The 22,676-nt window shown below is 49.4% G+C and overlaps 1 protein-coding gene and 1 long non-coding RNA gene across 6 annotated transcripts in view; both read right to left on the reverse strand.

The window, feature by feature from the left end:
* LOC147821166 (uncharacterized) overlaps positions 1-6,108 on the reverse strand; it is a 26,384-nt gene extending 20,276 nt beyond the window's left edge. The window contains exons 1-2 of one of the 3 annotated variants that reach the window (XR_015447546.1): positions 5,702-6,108; positions 3,471-3,698 (exon numbers count right to left, since the gene is read on the reverse strand). This is a non-coding gene — a long non-coding RNA (uncharacterized LOC147821166). Of the gene's footprint in view, positions 1-3,470 lie in introns of all 3 variants that reach the window. The other 2 variants (XR_015447545.1, XR_015447544.1) reach the window with 2 other exon arrangements.
* A 1,756-nt stretch (positions 6,109-7,864) lies between these two features.
* Positions 7,865-22,676, reverse strand: part of Notch3 (notch receptor 3) — a 36,854-nt gene continuing 22,042 nt past the window's right edge. For all 3 annotated transcript variants that reach the window (XM_087201718.1, XM_087201717.1, XM_004872521.3), the window contains 8 exons: positions 21,632-21,786; positions 21,207-21,429; positions 20,314-20,398; positions 18,809-18,971; positions 17,112-17,416; positions 14,541-14,688; positions 11,022-11,119; positions 7,865-9,967 (listed from right to left, as the gene is read on the reverse strand). In XM_087201718.1, coding sequence (XP_087057844.1) covers positions 8,909-9,967; positions 11,022-11,119; positions 14,541-14,688; positions 17,112-17,416; positions 18,809-18,971; positions 20,314-20,398; positions 21,207-21,429; positions 21,632-21,786 — 2,236 coding nt within the window. In that variant the 3' untranslated portion in view covers positions 7,865-8,908. The remainder of the gene's footprint in view (positions 9,968-11,021; positions 11,120-14,540; positions 14,689-17,111; positions 17,417-18,808; positions 18,972-20,313; positions 20,399-21,206; positions 21,430-21,631; positions 21,787-22,676) is intronic.

Consider the following 22,676-nt stretch of genomic DNA (forward strand, 5'->3'; position numbering starts at 1 on the left):
TCCATCTGTCCCGAAGACCTCTTTTTGGTTTTTGGTTTTTGGTTTTAAGTCCCCTGCAGCAGAAAACTCCGATCTCCTTGTAGGCCCACATGGCTGCCAAGAGCCAAAGTATGTCCTGGGGGTAATGTCTTTGTTCCCTGTTGTAAGCAATCCCTTCTCTCTGTAGAGAGCTCCGTGCACACGCAAGGTCAGGAACCTGTATGTGGAGTCTGTGGAGACGTTTAGTCTCTTCCTTCAATTCTATGGCTCAGGTCAGGGCAATCACTTCAGCTCTTTGTGTTGAGGTCCCTTGGGCAGGGGCCAGGATTCCACGACCTCCTCCGGAGTTATAACCGTGTAATCGGCCCTTTGCCTTCCTGTCTTATTTATATTGTTACTCCCGTCCACAAAGAACTCTAAATCTAGCTGGTGAAGGGGCTGGAGGCGCAGATCTGGCCGACTGGAGTAGACCCGTTCTCTTATCTCTTTACAGTCGTGTAGAGGTTCCTCTGTCTGGGGCAAAAGGCTGGCTGGGTTTAGATTGTTTGAGACTTTTATCTTAATCTGAGGATTTCCACAGAGCAAACTCGGGCACTGGGTGAGCGTGAGCTGGTGAGCCAGTGGTGACCCCTAGCGTTCACGAGGGTTACTACAGCATGTGGGACTCAAACTCGCCGGGCTTGGCCCAGAGTCGCTTGCTTGGACAAGTAGGCCACTCTCAGGAACCGAGAGTATGTACAAGCACCCGCATTGCGGTCTTTTTCCACTCTGTCGCATAGACGGTGAGAGGCTTGCTCAGGTCAGGGAGACCAGGGCAGGAGACAGAAAGCTGGAGCTTTCTGAAGCTTTTCTTTGAGAGTCTTCAAAGCTGTTTGCTGGGGGTTTTCCCAGGTTAGGGACTCCTTTTTTGTTGGTTTGGTTTGGTTTGGTACCAGGGATAGAACTTGGGTCCTTGCGCTTTCGAGTCAGGCAGCGGAACCACTGAGCTAAATCCCTGGCCCCCAGGGGCTCCTTTTTTTCCTCCCCTTTGTGGCTTTATAAAGGGCCTTAACTAGGGTGGCCCTAACTTGGGAATCCATATCTTTTTTTTTTTTTTTTTTGGTACTAGGAATCGAACTCAGGACCTTGTGCTTACGAAGCAGGCACTAGAACCACTGAGCTAAATCCTCGGTCCTGGGAATCCGTATTTTATAAAAGCCTGATGTTCTCAAGAACTCTTGAACTATCTTTGGGTCTTGGGTTCTATTTTGACTGGGGACTCATTTGTCATCAGGCCAGGTGGATTGTCTTTTGTCTACACCTGGAGCCATTTTTGGGTAAGTGTAAATCCACCTCAGGGCCACCTGAATTGGCCAGTCATGTAGCCTATATTTTTTCTTCCCGGGGACAGTCAGGGCCAGGATCAACTGCAGAGGTGGCAGTTTGGCGAAGCCCAACTGACCTCCATTGCTGCTTGACAAAGTCCCAGCTGGGGGAGAGAAAGGGTGGAACACATCGGACCCTCATGTTTTATTTTTTCTTGCCATAATGTTTATAATTGTTACTCTGATCACAGGAGTCATTGTGTTTGTGACTAACAACAAACTCTCCATGAGGCAAATTGGTAATGATGTATTGAAATCTGATCTGGCTCACAAGTCCCAAATTCCAGTTTCTCTTAGTTCTATTGCCACATCCACTCCTAAAGAAACCTCTCCTAAAACCCCCTCTGTTTCCCCACTACTATAACTCTCCCTCTTATTCCTGACATTCGTTTTACTAAAGGGGTCTTATGAAGAGACTGAAAGGACAGACCTTAGATGTAAGAAATAGTGGAAAGTGGGAAAAAGAAAGAAAGTTAAGACAGGTAAATGCATTAAGGAGACAAGTTACTCAATATTTCTCAAAGTGCTGTAAATATCTCCTGCTCATGGACTATGAACCCAAATGACATTTAGTTAAGATGAATAGAGGTAAACTAAAATAGAGAGCTAATAGCAAACTATATTAACCATTGTGCAGTTTCTCAAGGGCCAGCTGGTGACCACAAGTTTGACATTTAGTTGATTAAATCTTACTTGTACCCCCTCTGATATAGAGATTTTGATTAAGTTACCTTCTGTTCTGCTTAGGTGTGGGTAAATAAGGGGACAATTGTAATTTTTAAAAATGTATTCATGATGTTCAATGAAATGAATCAGCTTAGAAAAAATATACTCTGTTTAGCAAACAATAACCTTTACTTCGATAGAAATTGCTAAGGCAACCTAAAATGTAAACATGTTCCACCCAATGCCTCCCAGCTATTGCTTAAAGATATAAAAATAAATCAGACCCTGAGACTTCTCAGAGGGAACCTGAATATTGCTTGAGGAGGTTCTTTTCTCATCACCGGCCCAGGACATCCCCCCTTCCTACCCTACATCGACATCGACTGCAGCTGGTCTGCAGCAGCAGTTCGAAGTGCAGCTGGCACAGGAGCGGTCTCAGAGGCAGAGGGGCCAGATTCTGGAGGTGCCAAGGGTTCCAGAGCTGGGGCTGGCATCTGTTGCCCATAAGGGGAGGTTGGTTTGGGAGTAGGAATAGGAGGCTCAACACATCTAAGGCTGAATCATCTGGATCGCCCTCAAAACTGGGTGGGGTTTTGGCAGAACTTTGTTCATTTGTATGGGCCACAGAGGCAACCAGAACTTGGGAAAGGGGTTCCCTCAGCCAAGGGGTGGACAAAGAACTAGCTGTAACCCTGAGTCCACATAAGGGAACTGATCTGGGTGCCTGGGGCTTCCTGTTACATTCTGATAACCTGTCACACTTTATGGACTAAGTTGTTTTTGTTTTTTGTTTTTTGGGTGCCAGGGATCGAACTCAGGACCTTGCTCTTGTGAGGCAGGCAGCAGAACCACTGAGCTATATCCCCAGCCCTGTTTTATTTTTATTTATTTTTTTTTTTTTAGTGAGCATTATGCAGGCCATCCAACCTGAAAGGAAGGCCATTTTAGCTCACAAAGGGTTTTGAATTTCCCTGGAGTGAGTTTCTGACCGTAATCTCCAGTAAATCCCTTTTTGAAGTTTTTATCATGATTTCTAATGGAGTGTTTCTACACACACACACAGAAATGGACAACAAACAAGTCATCAATCTCTCTGTCCTTCACCTGCCATTCTCCTGGCGGAGGTAATGCAAGGCCCCTCCTAGCACTGGCAGACCAGAGATGCTGGCTGTCACTGCAGTGCTGTCCTAAGCCACATGAAGAAGGCCCTGGGACCACAGTTCGGGACTCTGCACTCCCTTCAGCCCTGTGCATCCTAACCGGAGTCGGTAATGCCATGTCCGGCTCCTTAACACACAAGCACTCACAGATTCAAACAAACAAAAACCTGCCTTACGGTGGCCTAAAGTGTTCTAGTTTACTGCACTCTGGCAGCAGGTCGGGGAACACAGAGGGTGATCAGTCCTCTTTTGGAGTCTCCTCCTTGGGTCTCCTCCTTAAAGTGGGGCCCCACGACCTTACTGTGATCCAGACGTCTGCCAAATGTGGTGTGGTCCTCTCCATGTGAGCCCTCCTCAGGCAGCCAGCCAGGGTATCTCAGCAAGTGTACAGGAAAATTCCCATGCAACAGGAAACAGTCTGTAGGCACACACTCAGCAGGAGCTTGTAGTCCAGCCAGCCAGGCTCCCCTGTTCTGCCGGTGGGGGAGTCAATCAGCCATGAGTGACTGTGCTGGATCCCAAATGTCACCTAGGTCACCAAATGAAGCAGGAAACTGAGATTCCCAGACAGACTACTCTGACACACAAGGAGCAAATAGGCTTTAATGCCAGTGGCTCAGTGAGTGACTCCTGTCAGTCTCGAGAGCCCCAAATAGAAGTTTGTTCTTCCTTATATACCTCTTTTGACATCTACTAGGCTTAATTTCATTGGAGTTTCCCAGGGAATGTAGCAAGTAGGATTTACACAAAGCAGGGGGAGTTCTGGCGGGACTTTCTGAGTCCGTAAAGCTCCTCTGGTGACAGATCACAGAAGTTGTCCTGGTCACTCAGATGCATTCCACAAAGAGCGTACTTATCCAGTTACCCATAGTTGTCCAATAAACAGTTAACCTATAGTGGCCCAATTCCATGCAGAGGGGCAGTTTGCTCTCTCATCACTAGCTCATTTTTCCAATCACCACCACAGGCTTCCTAGAGTCTCTCCTAACATCCCTTCCCCAACCCAGAGCTCCTGGGGCACCCAGAGTGGGCTCCCCTGTAGGACACTTTCTGGTTTGTTCCTGTTTGTTTTTGCTTTTTGCTATTTTTGTACTATGGAGATTGCACCCAGTGAGCTACATCCCCATCCCTGTTTTTGTTTTTGTTTTTGTTTTTGGTACCGGGCATCAAACTTGGATCCTTGCACTTGAGCAGCAGGTGGTGAAACCACTGAGCTAAATCCCAGGCCCCCTGTTTTTATTTTTAAGAGACTGAGTCTTGTTAAGTCACTAAGTTGCTCAGGTGGGGCTCCAACTCTGATCCTCCTGCCTCAGCCTCCCTGGCTGGGACACTCTTCTGATTGTATTTCTATCAAGCCAGAGTCACATGATATGGTGAACAGTGCAGGTGGGGTAATGATCTTCTCCCCATCTCCATAACCCTTGTGAAGAAGGATCCCGAGGTTGGCTTTAGCCACAACAAAGGGTTTGTATTTTACTCGGGCACAGAGCTAAGATGGGCTTTCCTGAAGCCAGATTCAAATACAAGGAACTGATTTGAGAAATCATTTCAGAATGCTCCCGTAGGAAAGCAAGCGTGAGCACGTTGCTGCCGTGGGCACCTGGAGCTCAACCCAGAGGGCCTCCTCGGACAAAGTCTGCAGACAGCGCCTCAGCTGTGTCCCTAGACAGGGGTGAAGAGTCTGCAGTATTTACCCACAACTCCTCACCTCACAGTTGCTGAAGGGTGTTTCTGCTCTCCAGGTGCGTGGCTGTGGTGTTTCCCGCCACACACTGTCGTCCTGTACCAGAAAGGCAGGCTCTATGGAACACAGTGAGCATCTCCTATACAACCCTAACCAGTCTCAGATTCTGTGAGAATTCCTCTACTCCCAGTGACTTGTCCTGACATAGCAGGTGCCCAGGAAACATGGAGAGGACAGATGAACTTGATAGTTGCCTGTCATCTCAGGCAATTTGGGAGGCTGGCCAGAGGAACACCATGAGTTCAAGGCCAGCCTGGGCTACATAGGGAGACTCTGTCTCAAAAGAGAGAGAAAGAGAGAAAGAGGAGAGAGAGAGGAGAGATGGGGGGACGAAAGAATGAAAGAAAGAAAAAGAAAGAAAGAAAGAGAAAGAAAGAAAGAAAGAGAAAGACAGAAAGAAAGAGGCTGTCCCTGGCATGCATGAGGCCATGGATTTAATCCCACCACAGCAAAATAGATAGATGACAAATAAAAAATAGAAGAGTGTTTTATCTCCAAGGACTTAGCCACAGGAGAAGTGAGTGAACATTGAGCAATTATTCCCACAGAAATCATACTTCTGCAAACCTGGTAGCCCCTGCCAACTACATAGCAGATTTCAAGAGATGCATTACGAAGGCTGGGAGTGTAACTTAGTGGTAGAGCACTTGCCAGCATGCACAAATCCCTGGCCTCCATCCCCAGCCATGCAAAATGAGGGCGAGCAAGAGAGGCTGGCCTAACCCAGAGCACATTGCCATAGTGATTAGTTGGAGCAGAGGTTCCCACATGGGGTGATTCTACCTCACCTGGGTAATTAACTCTCAGTGTTTGAGGAGATTTCTAGTGGCCACAGCTGAGGAGTTGGTTCTGCTGGTATCTGGCAGACACAGGCCAGATGTGCGGTCAAACATCCCACAAGGCACAAGGCTCCACACAGCAAAGAACAGTCTGGCCCCAAATGTCAATAGCACTGAAGTGGAGAAACCCTAAGTAGAGGCCAGAAAGAGAGGAAAGAGACAGAGCCATGGGGGAGGGAAGTAGAGAGGAAAGAAAGGAGAGAGGGAGGAAACAGGGCCGGGGATTTAGCTCAGTGGTGCCGCTGCCTGCCTCTCAAGGGCAAGGTCCAGAGTTCAGTCCCCGGTACCGCAAATAAAAAGAGAGAGAGAGAGAGGGAGGAAACGAGAGAGGAAAGGAAAGGACAAAGGAAGGGAAAGGGAGAAAAGGAAAAGGGGAGGGGGGGAGGGGGGGAGGGGGGGAGGGGGGAGGGGGGGAGGGGGAGGGGGGAGGGGGGAGGGGGGGAGGGGAGGGGAGAGGAGAGGAAGATGTTCTGGCTGTGTCCAGATGTCCCCCCCGAAGCCTCATAGGTGGGGCTTTTCCAGAGGGGCCTGAATCTAGTGTGTGACTGATTCACGGTGCGATGCTAGCAGGAAGGGTGCTAGGATTAAGGGTGATGCTTACTAAATCAGTCCACTGCTTTGGCAACGCCCTCATCTCAGCAGCCTAGGGAGAACAAAAGGGGCACAAAGAAGCTGCTAAGGCCCCTTGCTTGCCTTGCTGCCTTCTGCCTGCTGTGAACCGGTTTGATTTTGTTTTGGGTTTTTTTGGGTACCGGGATCGAACTCTGGTCCTTGCACTTGCACAGTAGGCGGCGAAACCACTGAGCTAAATCCCCAGCCCCCGGTTTGTTTAAAATAAATTTTATTTTATTCCATTCCTGCCATCAAGCCCCCTCCCCTTGTGAACTGTTTTTCCTTCTGCAATGCCCATGTGCCACACCACCCTGCTTTAGAGCCAGCCGACTATGACCTAAAACCTCTACCAACCGTGAGCTAAATAAATCTTTCCTTTTTAAACTTTGGGTGTTGGGTATTTTGTTTCAGCAACAAAAAAAAGTAAGACTGAAGAGGAGGGGAAGGGAAGCGAGGGAAGGAAGGGAAGAAAGAGGAAAACAGAAAGACAAATTTTGGAGAGTGGGTACTTTTTAGCTTTTGTTTTGCAGTGCTGGAGATGGAACCCAGGGCCTGGCACACGCTAGGCAAGCACCCACCACAAGCTGCACCCCAGCCTAGCTACCACTATTTCTTAATCCACCTGTGACTTTAAAAGCTCCACCAACTGAAAATTCCGAGTCTCTCCAATAAGATAGTTTTCCAATAAAGGAATCTGACTGGTATAACTAAATGGATGCACATTGAGGCGATACTATAAAGTGAAATAAACAGGACACACATGTGTAAATACCGAATAGTTTTTCTGGTGTGAGAAACTGAAAGTGTAAATAAGGACTAAAAGGTGTAATAGATAATGTGAAATAGGAAGAAAAGGGGCAAAGGGGAAGGGGAAGTGGGAGGGGTTGGGGAAAGGAAAGAAGGGAATGGAATTAATATGAGAAAATGAAAAAATGGAAACAAAGTCTTTGTAAATAGAGAGGGATGGAGGGGTTGAAGGGAGGGCAGGGGAAGGGAGAAAAAATAAGAACCAAGAGAGACTATGTAAAGGTGCAAATTTCCAATGATGAATGTCATTATATTGTACACCTAAAATGTACCAATGATTAAAATGAATAATTGATAATGTAAAATAGGAATAAAAGGTCCAAAGGGGTAGGGGTAGTGGGAGGGGCAGGGGAAAGGAAAGAAGGGAAAGGAAAAATTATGAGAAATGGAAAAAATGGAAACAAAGTCTTTGTAAATGGTGGAGGGGGTGAAGGGAGGGCTAGGAATGGGGAAAAAGTAAGAACCAAGTGCATCATGTAAAGGTACAAGTTCCCAATGAGAAATGTAACTGTGTTGTATACCTAACATGTACCAATGAAAGAATTTAAAGGGGAGAAAAAAAGGAATCTGACTGGTTCATCTTAAGTCAGATGAGCCCACCAATCCAATCAGTGGAGTCAATTTATAAAAGAGGAAGTCGGGTGAGCCCAGCCACCCCTATTCCCCATCTTGACACACACAGATGACACCAAGTGTTAACTATCCCTTTATTAGGTAGTAAGGAAATGGGGCTGTACAACACAGGGCCTGGGAATTCAGCTACACAGGGATTGTGACCAGGAGCCCTATTACAAAAACAGTCTAAAAGTACTTCTAATCTGCTATGAGGTTGGGCAGCAGAAGTACCAGGGGGAGAAGGTGCCAACCGTGCAGGAGCCCCCTGCCCACAGTTCCCAACTTACAGGGAGACAGCATGGAATGCACACACCTCCCCTGACCCCATTTCCCATCAGCTGCCCCCCAATTCCCAAAGGGTAATGGCCCAGGCTCTGGGAGGGTGGGAGACCAGAGAAAAGACCCTTCCCCTACAAGGCTACAGGACTGGAATGCTGTGAAGTGAGGGAGTCGGGAGGAGGCGCCCAAGTATCCCCTGACCCCTGGCCCCAGAGGGCTCGCCCAATGGTGCCTGCTTGGTACACACCAGGGCCGTGTACTCAGTACACAGAATCCAGCTCGGCCACACGGGCCCACAGACTCAGCCCCACAGGGGCCCTGAGGGGTACACGGTGGGGCAGGGAGCATCTCTCTATATATATATATTTTGTAAAAAATAATAATAATAATGTTCGTTTAAATGAATTTGTTTCTATACAAAATGTAAAAAAAAAAAAAAAAAAAAAAAAGGAAAACAGAGTAATAGCCCATTCGTGTCGAGTGAGGAAATGAGGGGATGAAAGATAACTGGAGGTGACAGCGGACCCCAGACTCATTGTAAGACTGAGAGGGTGGGAAGTCAGCCCCCATCTGTTATAAATAAAGGGAGACTGAGGCCGGGGCTGGTGGCCCAGCTCGGTCTGGAAGGCAGGTGCAGGACGGTTGGTGAGAGATGGAGGCGAGGAGACGAAGAGAGGAGAGAGGGCCGGGGATGCAGCTCAGTGGCACTCACCTGCCTCGAAAGCGCAAGGTCCTGAGTTCGATCCCCGGTACCAAAAAAACAAACCACATAGGTTCCCAAAAAGAGAGAAGGAGAGAGCAGAGTCAGGAGCCAGCACCAAGATCCAGGAACTGCGGAGTGACTTAGGCCAACACCTGCCTCTTCGGGGTGGCTTCCGGCTGGGGCCCCAGCTGGGTCTGGGCCTGACCCAGGGAGCCAGGGATGGACAGTGGGTGTGGCTGGGATGGCAGGCCCGCTGCGGCAGCTGTGGCCGTGGCCCCGGCAGCAATGGCTGGGCTAGGCGTGGAGTCGGACCAGTCTGAGAGGGAAGGAGGGGACGGGCTGGCCCAGTGCTCAGGGGACTCTGGGGACGGGGTCAGGTAAGGGTGTTCACTGGGGACCCTCAAGAAGCGAGGCTTGGGGGGGCTGCTCTGGGTCCCCGATGCCGGGTATTCCTCCCCATGTCCTGGGGCTGCCAGGTAAGGTGGAGGCCGCTCCTGGGGAGACACAGGGGCCCCAGGGTTGAGCAGCTGGGGTCCTGGGGCCAGAGGCAGCAGGAATGAGGGCCCTGGGGGTGCTGGTGGGGGGAGCCGGGCCCAGTCAAGGGGCACAGCCACTGGATTCAGCAGGCCCAGGCTGAGCACACAGCCACCAGGTGGCTGGCGACCCAGAGGACCTGCCCGCCCTGGGCCACCAAGCTGAGCCAGGGACACAGCCGTGGCAGTGGCAGCTGCATAGGGACCCTCGATGGGGAAAGATCCAGGAGAAGCAGGGGGTCCACCAAAGGCCCTTGGGGAGTCCAGCGAGTCCACAGGCGACAGTGTGACCGAGCTTTCGGCCAGTGGGCCCGGGCAGGCCAGCGTCAGCTTCTTGCCCCGGCCCCGAGTCCCCTGTGGCCCCAGCCCTGCCTTCCCGGGGGGCCTCCTGCTCTTCTTGGTCCCCGATGGGGCTGTCTTGAGGCCAGGGAGGAAGGCCCCAGGTGGGCAGAGCAGGGGGCCCAAGCCATGGGGGCCGGGGGGACTTCGGGGCCCGCTCGGCTGGTCCAGCAAGCGAACGATGTCCTGGTGGAGCCGCTCCTGGGCCACATCCCGAGGCAGCCTGTCCAGGTGGTCTGTGATCTCCCGGTTGGCAAAGTGGTCCAACAGCAGCTTGGCAGCCTCATAGCTGCCCTCTCGGGCGGCCAGGAACAGCGGGGTCTCCTCCTGGGACAGAGAAAGGATGGAACCCATAAATGTCAAGAGCACCTTGCCCGATATACCAAAATCTCCAGCCTCGAGAGAGGGTGGGAGCTAAGAATTTGTCACCTGGAGCTTGACAGATCTGGGTTCGAATCCCAGCTCTGCTGACGAAAACCAGGCAAAGCTCTTTCCTTTAAATGACATTCAACCTGCAGGTGAGTCAGGTAGGGTGCTCACCACAGGCACAAAATTGAAAGGGGTATCAAAAACCTCAGTCAAAGCCAGGCATGGTGGTGCATGCCTGTAATTTAGGTACTCTGAAAGGCTGAGGCAGTAGGATCTCAATTTCTAGTCTAGCCTGGGCAACTTAGTGAAACCCTGTCTCAAAAAAGGTCTGGGGATAGAGCTCAATGTGAAGGCCTTGAGTTCAATCCCCAGTGCCACAAAAAATAAATAAACTTTAAAAAAAAAAACTTCAGTCCACCAGATACATGATACTTCAATGTAATGTTTCATAAAAAGTAAGATTTAAGTAAAAAGTATCTACAGTGAATAAAATGTTGAAATTTTCAATAAGGATACAATTGGTCACTGCAAGCCGCTGAGTCTCATGTTTTTCATTTGGAGAATGAGATTATATAACACCACCTGGGAACGGGTTTTTTTTGTTGTTGTTCATTTGTTTGGTTGGTTTTCTGGTACAGGGGATCGAACTCGGGTCCTTGTGCTTGCGAGGCAGGCAGCAGAACCACTGAGCTAAATCCCCGGCCCTGGGAACAGTTTTTAAACAAGCAACCTAGCAGTTACCTTTTCTTGAGGGTCTGCTAGTGCTTTACAGACACATTAGCTCGCTAGCTGCTCAGGGGAAGCCATGAAGTGGGTGCTGCTGCTCCTCTACTTTACCAAGCCGGAGACAACTTCAAGGGTAGGCAGCCAGCCCAAGGCCACACAGCAACTTCGTCCGCTCATCTACTGAGGAGGCCCCTTGGCTCCAGGGTCCCACCCCGAACGCTGGCTGCAGGCAGAGCAAACGTCCCCACCCTGCTCTCCGCCACCCGTGGCTGGGCCAGGAGCTCACCTTGCTATCCTGCATGTCCTTGTTTGCCCCGTTTTTGAGCAGAGCCAAAGTGGCCTCCACATTGTTCACGGCTGCAGCCCAGTGTAAGGCTGATTTCCCTGGAGAGGGGAGAGAGGAGCGTGTCAGAACCAGGCAGGCGCGCGTGAGTGCACACACACACACACACACACACACGCACGCACACGACTTCCAAGCCCAGGGGCACACTGTGTTGACCTCACTTGGTTGAACCTAGACTGAGCTGTCCACCAGGCCCATGGGACTCTTCAGATTTAAACTAATTAAAAACAGCTGGGTTTGATGGCACACACCCCCCTCACACACTTCCAGCTATTCTGGAAGCTGAGGAAGAAGGGTTCCAAGTTCAAGGCCAGCCTGGGCAATCTAGCAAGACCTTGTTTCAAAATACAACTCCCTAAGAAGGGCTGGGGGTGCAGCTCAGTGGTAGAATGCTTCCCCAGCATGTGCAAGGCCCTGGGTTCTACCCCCAGTACTGCAAAAACTAAACAAATAATAATAATTTATTATATTATTATATTACATTATGTTAAATAGGTGCCAAGATCATTCAATAAGAAGAATCATCTCAATAATGGTCCTGGGACAATTGGATCTCTACATGCTAAAGAATGAAGTGGAAAAAGCCAGCCATGGTGGCACACAGCTGTCATCCCAGCACTCAGGGGGCTGAGGCAGGAGGATCACCTCAAGTTCAAGCCCAGCCTGGGCTACATAGTGAGACCCAGTCTCAAAAAAAGAGAGAGAGAGAAGGCTGGGGATTTAGCTCAGTGGTTCCACTGCCTGCCTCGCAAGCACAAGGACCCGAGTTCCATCCCCAGTGATAGAGAGAGACAGAGAGAGAGAGAATGAAGTTGAGTCCCCCACACACATATACAAAAGCTAACTCAAAATGAACCAGAGATTTGGGTGTAAAAGCTCAAACTATAATACCACTAGAAGAAAACATGGAACTGAAACAACACTTGAACCCACAGGTTCAAAACCAGCCTGGGCAAAATAGCAAGATCCCCACAATGAACGTAATTGTTCTGTATTGCAAACATGTACTAATGAAAATTTTAAAATAAAGAAAGAAGCTCTGAACCAGGAACATTCCTACCAAAACAGGGACCAAGGCAATATTTTTCCGTTAGCACTAGAATTGCCTCATATTGTTATGGCACCCTTAAGCCATAAAAGAAATATGTAGTAAAACAGGAGAGAAAAAGGAAGAATTCATGGGAGAAGCAAGCATTCATAGCTCACAAAGGACAGGGCCATTCACCTCAGAAACCCAATAAACACATACAAAGAGGTCTCGTGACCAATAAAAAAGGTAGAGTAAAAAAAAAAAAAGTAGAGTAACAAACCAAGCCCTCAAGAAATATGAAATTGTCAAAGGCATTTCAATATAAAATCAGAAACATAAAGAATTGTGGAGGGCGAGGGATTTAGCTCAGTGGTTCTACCACCTGGCTCGCAAGCGCAAGGTCCCAAGTTTGATCCCCGGTACCAAAAAAAAAAAAGAGTTGTGGAGAATATATATGTAGTACCCCATCAGACATAAGAAAACTTGTACTGCAATCTTTTGTTTTGTTTTTGTTTGTTTTGTTTTGTTTTGGGTACTGGGATAGAACTCAGGACCTTGCACTTGCAAGGCAGGTGTGGCATCACTGAGCTAAATCCCTGGCCAGTTTTTGTTTTTTGGAGACAAAGTTTCACTATGTATTCAGGCTGGCCTTAAACTAACCATGTTGCCCAAGCTGGCCTTAAAATCCCTTCCATTGTCCTGTCTCAGCCTCCTACATGCTGGAATTAGAGGTGTACACCACCACACCCGATATGGAACTTTAATAAAGCATACATTTCTAACAAAGAAGTATTAAAAAGATTCCATCTCAAAAAACTAAATAAATAAATGAAATAAAAGAACAGTCAGTTCTTCTTTTGTCCCAGGAGTATTTCAAGTGCTCAGCAGCCAGCACGTACGGCTAGTGGCTGCCATATTGGATGGTGCTAGCAGCGAACATTTGTTTCACATCAGCACAGGAAGTTCTATTGGCGAACACTTCTGTAGAACCATAACTCCCTAAAGACATCATATCACAGTGATCCACGGATACTCATATTTATAGCAGCACAACTCATCAGAGCTAAACCCTGGAACCATCCTATAAGCCCACCAACAGGTGAATGGATAAGGAAAATGTGGTATTTACACCAATGGAGTAGTACTCTGACATAAAGAAGGCTGAACTTGAGCCATGTGTAGGAACATGGACGCACCTTGAGACCATAATGTTAAGTGAAGTAAATCAGACACAAGAGCTTAAATAGCACATGGCTTTTCTTATATGAGATACCCAAAGTATAAATAATCTACACAGCAAAATAAAAGAAGATAATAGGGGCCGGGGATTTAGCGAAGTAGTTCCACCGCCTGCCTCACAAGCAGAAGGACCCAAGTTCGATCCCCGGTACCAAAAAAATAAATAAAAAGAAGATAATAGGATAAAGGAGATAGATTTTTTGCAAATGAAAAGGGGACGAAGAAATGGAGGGGAAGGAGAAGTAAAAAGAAAGAAGGTATTTTATGCACATGTACCAATTCCTCACGATGAAGGTAATCATCAATCATTATGTACGCCAAATACATACTAATAGGAAAAAGTTAAAAAAAAAAAAAAGAACCAGGCTCGGTGGACATTTGCAATCTCAGCACTTGGGAGGCTGAGGCAGGAGGATCACCATGAGTTCAAGGCCAGCCTGGGCTAAGTAGTGAGTTCAAGGCCAGTGTCAACTACATAGCAAGACCCTGACATTGCATAGAGATCGCCCTGATTTCAAACTTTTTTCCTTTTTTATTTAATTAATTTTTTATTAGTACATGCTTGCAGTGTATAGTGATTACATTCATCGCAGAGAGGTGGTATATGCACATAGCACATCTTAATTCTTTTTACTTCCCTTCTCTTCTCCTGCCTCTCCACCCTATCTCTAGATCCCTTTTGCATTTACAGAAGATCCATCTCCCTGATCCTTATTATCCATGCTTTATTTTGCTCTTTAAATTATTTACACTTTTCAAAAATTACTTATACTTTGGGTTTCTCATATAAGAAAAACCATGCGATATTTAACCTTCTGTGTCTGATTTATTTCACTTAACATTATTGGTCTCAAGCAGCCATTGTCCTACAAGTGACTGGAGTTTTATCGTTGTGGCAGAGTAGTACTCCACTGTATGTAAATACCACATTTTCTGTATCCATTCCTCTATGGTGGACACGAAGGCTGCTTCTAACATTAAACTATGAATTGTGCTGCTGTAACCTTTATTGCTATGGTCCAGCAGGTGGCAGTAGAGTGAGTTTGGCCAACAAAGGAGACAGATGTTTTCTAAATTCCCAAGGGTGTGAGCCCGCGTGGGAGCCGACTCCGTGTACATGGGTGTTGGTGATTGGTATCAACATGGATGTGAGTTCACACCCACAGGACAGCCAGGGCTCAGCTTCCTACCGAGCTCGTCCACGGCATTGACATCAGCGTGGCTGGCAATGAGCTCCTCCACCATGCCTTCCACCGCCAGGCGGGCCGCCAGGATCAGGGCTGTGGAGCCATCCGCCATGCGGGCGTCCAGGTCTGTGGAGCGGTTCCGGATGAGGATCTAGGAAAGATGTTAAGACGTTACAGTGCGGGAATCGTAGGAAGGGCGGAAGCCCATGGTAAACTGAATACATCCTAACTAAAAGTGGATTGAACACATCGAAAGTACCAAACATCAGAGCTCAACCTTTTTTTTAATATTTGGAATTGAGTTGGTGGGAGTGCAGTCTGGTGTAACCACTGTGGAAATCAGTATGGAGATACCTCAAAGAACTAGGACTGGAAGTCCCATTTGACCCAGCTATTCCCCTGCTGGGTATCTTTCCCCAAAGAATTAAAAGAATCATACCACAGCGATATATGTGCACCCATGTTCATAGCAGCACAGTTTGTAATAGCTAAAGCTTGGAAACAGCCCAAGTGCCCATCAACTGGAGACTGGATAAAGAAAATGTGGTTTTGTTAATAAAATGGAGTACTACTTAGCCATAAAGAACGAGAAACTAGAGACATTTATAGCTAAATGGATGCATATTGAGGCCATCCTCTTAAGTGAAATAAATAGGGCACACGTGTAAATACTGAAGTTTCTCTAGTGTGAGAATTGAAAGTGTAAATAAGGACTAAAATGGTTAAAATGAATAACTGATCATTTGAAATAGGAAGAAAAGGTCCAAAGGGGTAAGGGAAGTGGGTGGGGAAGGGGAAAGGAAAGAAGGGAAAGGAAAAATTATGAGAAAAGGAAAAAGTGGAAATAAAGTGTTTATAAATAGGGAAGGGTGGAGGGGGTGAAGGGAGGGCAGGGAATGGGGAAAAATAAGAACCAAGATGCATCATGTACAGGTACAAACAACCAATGATAAATGTAAACGTATTGTATACCTAAAATGTACCAATAAAAGAATTTAAGGGAAAAAGGGGGGCGGGGGGGTCATTGAACCTAGAGTCTTCTTACTGAGCTCCATCTCCAGCCCTGTTTTGATTTTTATTTTGAGACAGGGTCTCGCTAAATCGCTGTTTCCCAGGCTGGGCTCAAACTTGGGATCCTCCTGCCTCCGTCTCCCAGGCTGCTGGGATGACAGGCGTGCGCCACTCTGCCCAGCTACAGCTCAGCCTTAAATATGCTCAGAAACCTTACATTAGACTACAATTGGGCCAAACCACCCAACATGAAGCTTATTTTTATAATAAAGTGTAGGGCTGGGAATGTGGCTCTGGGGTAGAGCACTTGCCTAGGACATGTGAGGGGGGCCTGGGTTCAATCCCAGAACACAAAGCAAAAACAATGCTGAATATCTCATGGAATTCATTGAATATAATACTGAAGTGAAAAACAGGATGGTTGTCTACTTACACTTCTGCAACATTATAAAGTCAAAACAGAGTGAAGCCAGGCATGGTGATACACGCCAGTGCTCCCAGCTCTTTAGGAGGCCAAGGCAGAGAGGTCTCAAGCTCGAGTGCAGCTTGGCTAACTTAGGGAGAGCCTGTTTCAAACTTTTAAAATTTAAAAGGAGCTGGGGATGCAGCTCAGTGCAAAGGATCTTGGTTACATCACCAGTACTGGGGGGAAAAAAATGTCAAAAAGTGATAAATCACAGGCCTGGTGGCTCATGTCTGTAATCCTAGCACTCAGGAGGCTGAGGCAGGAATATCACTACATGTTCAAGGCCAGCCTGAATTTCAGAGCAAGACCCTGTCTCAAAAAACAAAAGCAGGGCCAGGGATGTGGCTCACTGGTTTCACCTCCTGCTGAGCAAGCACAAGGACCCAAGTTCAATCCCCAGTACCAAAAAAAAAAACAAAAACAGGCCAGGGGATGTAGCTCTGTGGCGCTGCGCCTACCTGGCAAGCACAAAGTCCTGAGTTCGATCCCCAGTACCACACACACACACACACACACAAAAGATAAATCAGCTGGGCATGGTGGCATATGCCTATAATCCCAGCTCTTTATGAGGCTGAGGCAGGAGGAGCCCTTGTTTGAGCCCAGCCTGGACAATTTTTTTTTCATTAAGTTTATTGGTACATTTTAGGTATAAAATACAGTTACATTCATTGTTGGGATCTTGTGCCATTACATGATGTATCTTGGTTCTTATTTTTTCCCCCTTCCCCTGGCCTCCCTTCACCCCCTCCACCCTTCCCTATTTATAGAGATTTTGTTTCCATTTTTTCCTTTTCTTATATTTTTTCTTTTCTCTTCTTTCCTTTTCCCTATCCTTCCCACAGCCTGGACAATTTAGTAAGACCTTGCCTAGCATGGGCAAAGCCCTGGGTTCATTACCCAGGACCCACAGAAAAACGAAGAAAGAAAATAAATATCATAAGTCAGGTCCCTTCTGTTTTTGGCAGACACTGTGCTTGGGTCTGACCTCATCTTCCAAATCAGAAAAAAGCTCTGAAAGATAGAACCAGGGCTCCAGGCTGGGCAGATCTGATGCCTACTGGCTCCAACCTCCGGGAGTAGGGCCCCTGTCTCACCTGAAAGACGCCCTGGGCGTCGGCAGTGACAGCCGTGTGCAGAGGGGTGCGGCCCGAGTGGTCCTGGGCGTTGGTGTCGGCCCCAGCATCCAGCAGCCGCTTGGCCGCATCGGCCCGGGCATAGCGGGCAGCCAGGTGCAGGGCTGTCTCGCCCGTGCGGTCGGTGCGAGCCCCGAGCTGCGCCCCCTGGCAGATCAGGTCGGAGATGATGCTAGCCGACGTGTCCTCCACCTCCTCCTCCTCTGCAGGCACTGGCTCCAGGGCTCCCCCACAGAAGGAGGCCAGCATGAGCGGGGTGAAGCCATCTGCGGGGACCAGAAGGAACGTGTCACAGAGGCATAGGGGCCCTTCCAGAAGGTCACATCAAGGACACGCTATTCAGAGTCGGGAGACACACGACAAGAAAGAGTGGCAACAGGCCAGGCGCCCGCTGGTCAAGAACCAGGGCCAGGGACAGAAAATCACATGCTCTTCACACCCAGGAGCATGGGGGACTTGCACAGCCACAAGAACAGGCTGTTTAGAGAAAGCAGAGCTAGGAAGAATTCTCTGGAACACAGCAGAGCGGGATCTGAGAGGACCTCAGTATGAACAGGGTGCTACACTGGTCGTGAGCAGTCTTGGTTTTCCTTAGGGCGCCATGTGCACTCCATGCTCCAGCCTCAAGTCCTGCTTACAGCCCAACACCCCTCCCTCCCAGGCCCGGAGACTCAGCTGGGCAATGGCCAGGACCAGTCGATCTACATAATCCAGCCAGCTACCTCCGACTGGGTAAGGATCAGCAAGTCTCCTAGTCTATCCAATCAGAATGCAAAGTGTTTTTGTTTTGTTTTGTTTTGTTGTACTGTGAATCAAACATAAGGCCATTCTATCACTGAAGCACATCCCTAGCCATTTCATTTTACTTTATTTTATTTCTGGATTTTTGAGACAAGTTCTCACTATATAGCTCAGGCTGGCTTTGAGCTTCCCTATGTAGCCCAGGCTGGCCTCCAACTTATGGTGATCCTCCTGCCTCAGCCTCTCAGTACTGGGATTATTGACATGCACCTCACTGAGCTAATATTTTATATATATATATATATATTTTGTTGTTGTTGTTGTTTGTTTGTTTTGAGACAAGTTCTCGCCAAGTTGCCCAGACTGGCTTTGCACTTGCCATCCTCCTGATTCAGCCTCCCAAGTAGCTGGGATTACTAGAATTACAGGCATGAGCTACCACGCTCAGCAGGAAGATATTATAACACCAGAGCCAAGAAGTAGTTCAGCAGAAGCTTCTGACCTCAGCAGAATCCAGGCATGGAGATGCACACTTGTAATCCCAGCACTCTAGGAGGCTGAGGCAGGAGGATCCAAGTTTGAGCCCAGCCTAGCAATTTAGTGAGTTCAACCACTAGTGTTGGGGGGAAAAAAAAGGTAGGTGGAGGGCCTGGGATTTAGCTCAGTGGTGCCGTGCCTGCCTCGAAAGCACCAGATCCTGAGTTCGATCCCCAATACCGCAAAAAAAAAAAGTTAAGTAGAGAGCAGAATACCAAATCCAGCCATCTGCCCATAAATACCCTGTTGTACTTAAGCTAGACAAAGTTAGGCTTTTACCATTTGCACACAAGAGAACACACACCCGGCACAGCCTGGACTCTCCCTGGAACTGTTCCCAAATGGGAGGGGTGGAGCCTCCCTGGGGGAGGGACCCTGACCTGGGCCACGAACGTTGACATCCATGCCATCAGCATCTGCATCACCCTGTGGTGGGGTCAACGCCATGGCTGGTGCCACGCGGATATCAGCAGCTACCAGGTGGTGCTGGGTCCACTGACGACAATCCACAGGCTCCTTGGCACCTACACCAGGCTCCTCCATCTGGAAGGACAAGGATGTAGGAGAGACACTGCCAGTGGCAGGGACAGACAGACCCCAGACTCAATGCTTCTGCTCAAGGGGATGCACACAGGGACCCCAGGAAACCATTAACATCCTGTGTCTCACAGATGAGGAAATGGGAAGGGGATGTGCTGGAGCTTGGGGAGCTCATGAAAGGAAGAAATTGGAGCCGGGGATGTAGCTCAGTGGTTCTGCCGCCTGCCCCGCAAGTGCAAGGACCCGAGTTCAATCCCCAGTACAAAAAAAGAAATTGAGTTTCAATCTGGGTCAGAAGAAGGGAGAGGCTGGTAACCCAAAGTGCATGATGCACACACACGAGATGGAACCACATCAAAAAGGAAATGAACAATTGCACCAACAATAGCATCAAGAAAAAGCCAAGCAGCCAGGGATTTAGCTCAGTGGTTCGCCTGCCTTGCAAACACAAGGTCCGGTCAATCCCCAGTACCAAAAAGAAAAGAAAAAGCCAGGCATGGTGGTGCACACTCATAATCCCAGCTCCAGAGGCTGAGGCAGGAGGATTTCCATGAGTTCGAGGCCAGCCTGGGCTACACAGTAAGTTCAGCGCCAGCATGGACTACATACAGAGACCCTGTCTCAAAAAACAAAAACAGGGGCCGGGGATTTAGCTCAGTGGTTTCGCCACCTGCTGCACAAGCGCAAGGACCCGAGTTCGATCCCCGGTACCAGAAAAAAAAAAAAAACATGTGGTGGGGGGGAGGGATTAATGTAGTCCTCGAGAGATCTAAAATTAGTTCCTACAAGAGTGGGTTGCTATAAATGAGACTTCCCCTTGAGTTTCTCTCTGACTCCTGCCTCACCTTGTCATCACTTCTGCTACTGATGTAACCTGCCATCAGATGCCAAAGTGGTGAAAAGCCCCAATCGTGGGCTTTCGGGCCCCAACACTGAGAGCCAAATAAACTTTCTTTCTTTATCCATTATCCAGCCTTGGGTATTTTGTTATAGCTACAGAAAATGGACCAGAACATAGCCCAAGCTGGACAAAGCGAGAACCCACAGAAAAGAGAGCAGGAGGCCAGGAGGTCGGTCCCCTCTGGGATGAACCCAGGATGGTGTGAGAATAGGAAGCTGGTTGAGGAGAAACAGGGCGGAGTAGGAGTAGGGGAACTCCGACTCACCCAGAGAACTGTGTGGCGCCCCCATGGCAAATCCCCCTCCTCCCTTAAAGGTACAGAGACCATAGAGAAGAAAATGAGGTCACAAGGGCTATGCCTGCTCTCTGGCGCCGGGGAGGTGGGGAGAACAGAGCACTCCCCACCCAGGACCCTGGAGGAAGGGGTACAGAAGAGGGCAGCACCTTCAGTCGTTTGGCCTCTGGGCAGTCTGTGTCCATCCAGTCTGTGGCCACCTCCCCCATCAGACTCTCACCCTTGGCCATGCTCCTGTGGAGTATAGGAAGAAAAGAAGGTGAGGCACTGGAGGCCTCCAGCCTGTGAAGAACTTCTTGGGGTGGGGTCACAGCGAAGATGCAGAGGAGTTTAGACTAAGGTCCTGGGTTGATAAATTCAGGGGGAGGCTCAGGACATAGGTTCCAGTGATGGGGTAAGGCAGCATGGGGCAAGGTAGGAGGGGCACAGTCAGGGATTGTGACAGGTGGCACCCTGAGTCTTCAGGTAGAATCAGAGAAGGGACAGGAGTGTGGTCAAAAGTCAGAGCAATGGGTTATGGGATAGATAGGGTCACAGACATACCAGGGGTCAGGAGATGGTGTTAAAGGTCACGGAGGGCAGGGTTAACCTTACAAAGTGGCATGTGTGAGGCCTGCAGTTTAATCCCAGGAAAGAAAGAAGGGAGGGAGGGGAAGGAGGGAAGGGAGGGGAGGGTTGGAGGCAGAGGTGGCACTGGCGATCATAGAGCACAGTGTCAAAGGTTAGGGAGGGTGGGATGCAGACCAGGGTCTTAGGGTCAGTAGGCACGTGCTGATGAATCAAGGTGAGGTCTGAGAGGCCAGTTCAGGGTGGGGTTAGGGTAGGAATTGAGCCGGGAAATGGAGACACAAAGAAGGTCAGGAGTCAGGATCAGGGGAGACCCCAGGGATCAAGAAGCCAGTAATTAACAGCCTGAACTTGGGTCGGAGATGCAGTCCGAAGCTAAGGTCAAGAAGGGGTCAGAGGCCAGAGCCAGACCACGGTGGGATGCAAGGCTCACGAGGACAGGGAGTCGGGGACAGGGAGCACACAGGGTCCTCACTTCATGCCCAGCGCATCTTGTCCCACAGGCTCCCGCCGGCCCTTGTGGCCGGCTGCCACGTCCTTGTGCAGGGAGAAGCCCTCGGGGAACCACAGGGTGCTGTGTTCACGCTTGCGGCGGGCCACCATCACACCCAGGACGAGGATGACCAGCAAGAAGACGGCGCCTGCGGCCAGCAGTGGCAGCACTGGCACAGTCGGCTCTGGAGGCTCCAGGGGTTCCCCTGCAGGAGAGGCAGGGACAGCGGCAACCATGGGGCAGGGGCTTCGACCGCGGGCGGGGGCTCTGACCGTGGGCGGGGCTTCAACCGGCGGCAGGGCTTAATAGGGGAGGGGGTGGGGCGCTTCTGTCGTGGGTGGGGCTTCAACCGGGATGAGGTTTCCACCTCCCTCCAGCGCCCTGCAAAAGGCCCAGTCCCATCTCACCTCGCACATCCCGCAGTGGGTAGGGAAAGTCAAGGCGCTCCACCGCGGACAAGGCTCCCAGGTAGTCAGCCGCGCTCTGGGCATCAGGGAAGCAGTGGTCATTCTCAGGCGACTGCAGGCAGAGCCGGTTGTCAATCTCCAACATCACTACAGAGCTACGGGGACACAGCAGAGGACAAGGGCTCGACCTTCACCTAATGCATCCCAGGCACCAAGCCACATCCTCCTCTCTCCCCAGCACCAGGCTCAGAAGAGCCATTTCCACCAGCCGTGTCTCCACCCCCACCTGTTCCCAGCTGCCATCCAACCCAGAGCATCCCGAACAGGTCTTGCTGTGGTCACCAGCGTTCCCGGAGCCATGAACCCAATGGACGTTATTTTCACGTCAGTGTTTCAGTAACTCTCCTCACGCACCCTGGTGGAGGCTGCTGGTACCAGCCTTTGCTCAGCAGGTGGCTGATGCACCCACACTCCACTCGCTCTGGGCATTGGCTTTATTTTCCAGTGCCAGGGCCTCATGCATGCTAGGCAAGCGCGCTAGCACTCAGCTACAGCCCCAGCCCATCTCCTGTTTTCTGAGTTAATTTCCTTCCACCAACCCTTGTATTTCGGTGTTTTCAAGTTCACCCTCCCAGCCCCACTGCCAGCAATATCCATTCACAGCCTTTCCCACCCCAGCATCTCTAAGGTCCCGCTTTCCTTTCTTTGTCATGGTCCTGTCCTTCTCAGACCCCCGCTCTATTCTCAACAAATCCCATACCTCCCATCTGACCCCAGGTCATCAGCAATATCATTCTACATTTTTCATAAAAACAAAAAACCTAGCTGGGGTGAACCCAGGGCTTTGCGCAAGCAAGGCAAGCATTACCATTGAACCACATTTTCTATGTTTTTTCTTTCTTTCTTTGTTGGTACCGGGGATCGAACTCAGGTCCTTGCACTTTTGAGGCAGGCAGCGGCACCGCTGAGCTAAATCCCAGGCCCTCTCTACCCTCTTTCTTTTTCATTTCGAGACTCCTAAATTCCCAGGCTGGCCTTGAACCTG

This window comes from Heterocephalus glaber, unplaced genomic scaffold, assembly GCF_053883595.1.
Source record: "Heterocephalus glaber isolate CG9 unplaced genomic scaffold, H.glaber_assembly_v1.0 deba00001760, whole genome shotgun sequence".
Lineage (NCBI taxonomy): Eukaryota > Metazoa > Chordata > Mammalia > Rodentia > Bathyergidae > Heterocephalus > Heterocephalus glaber.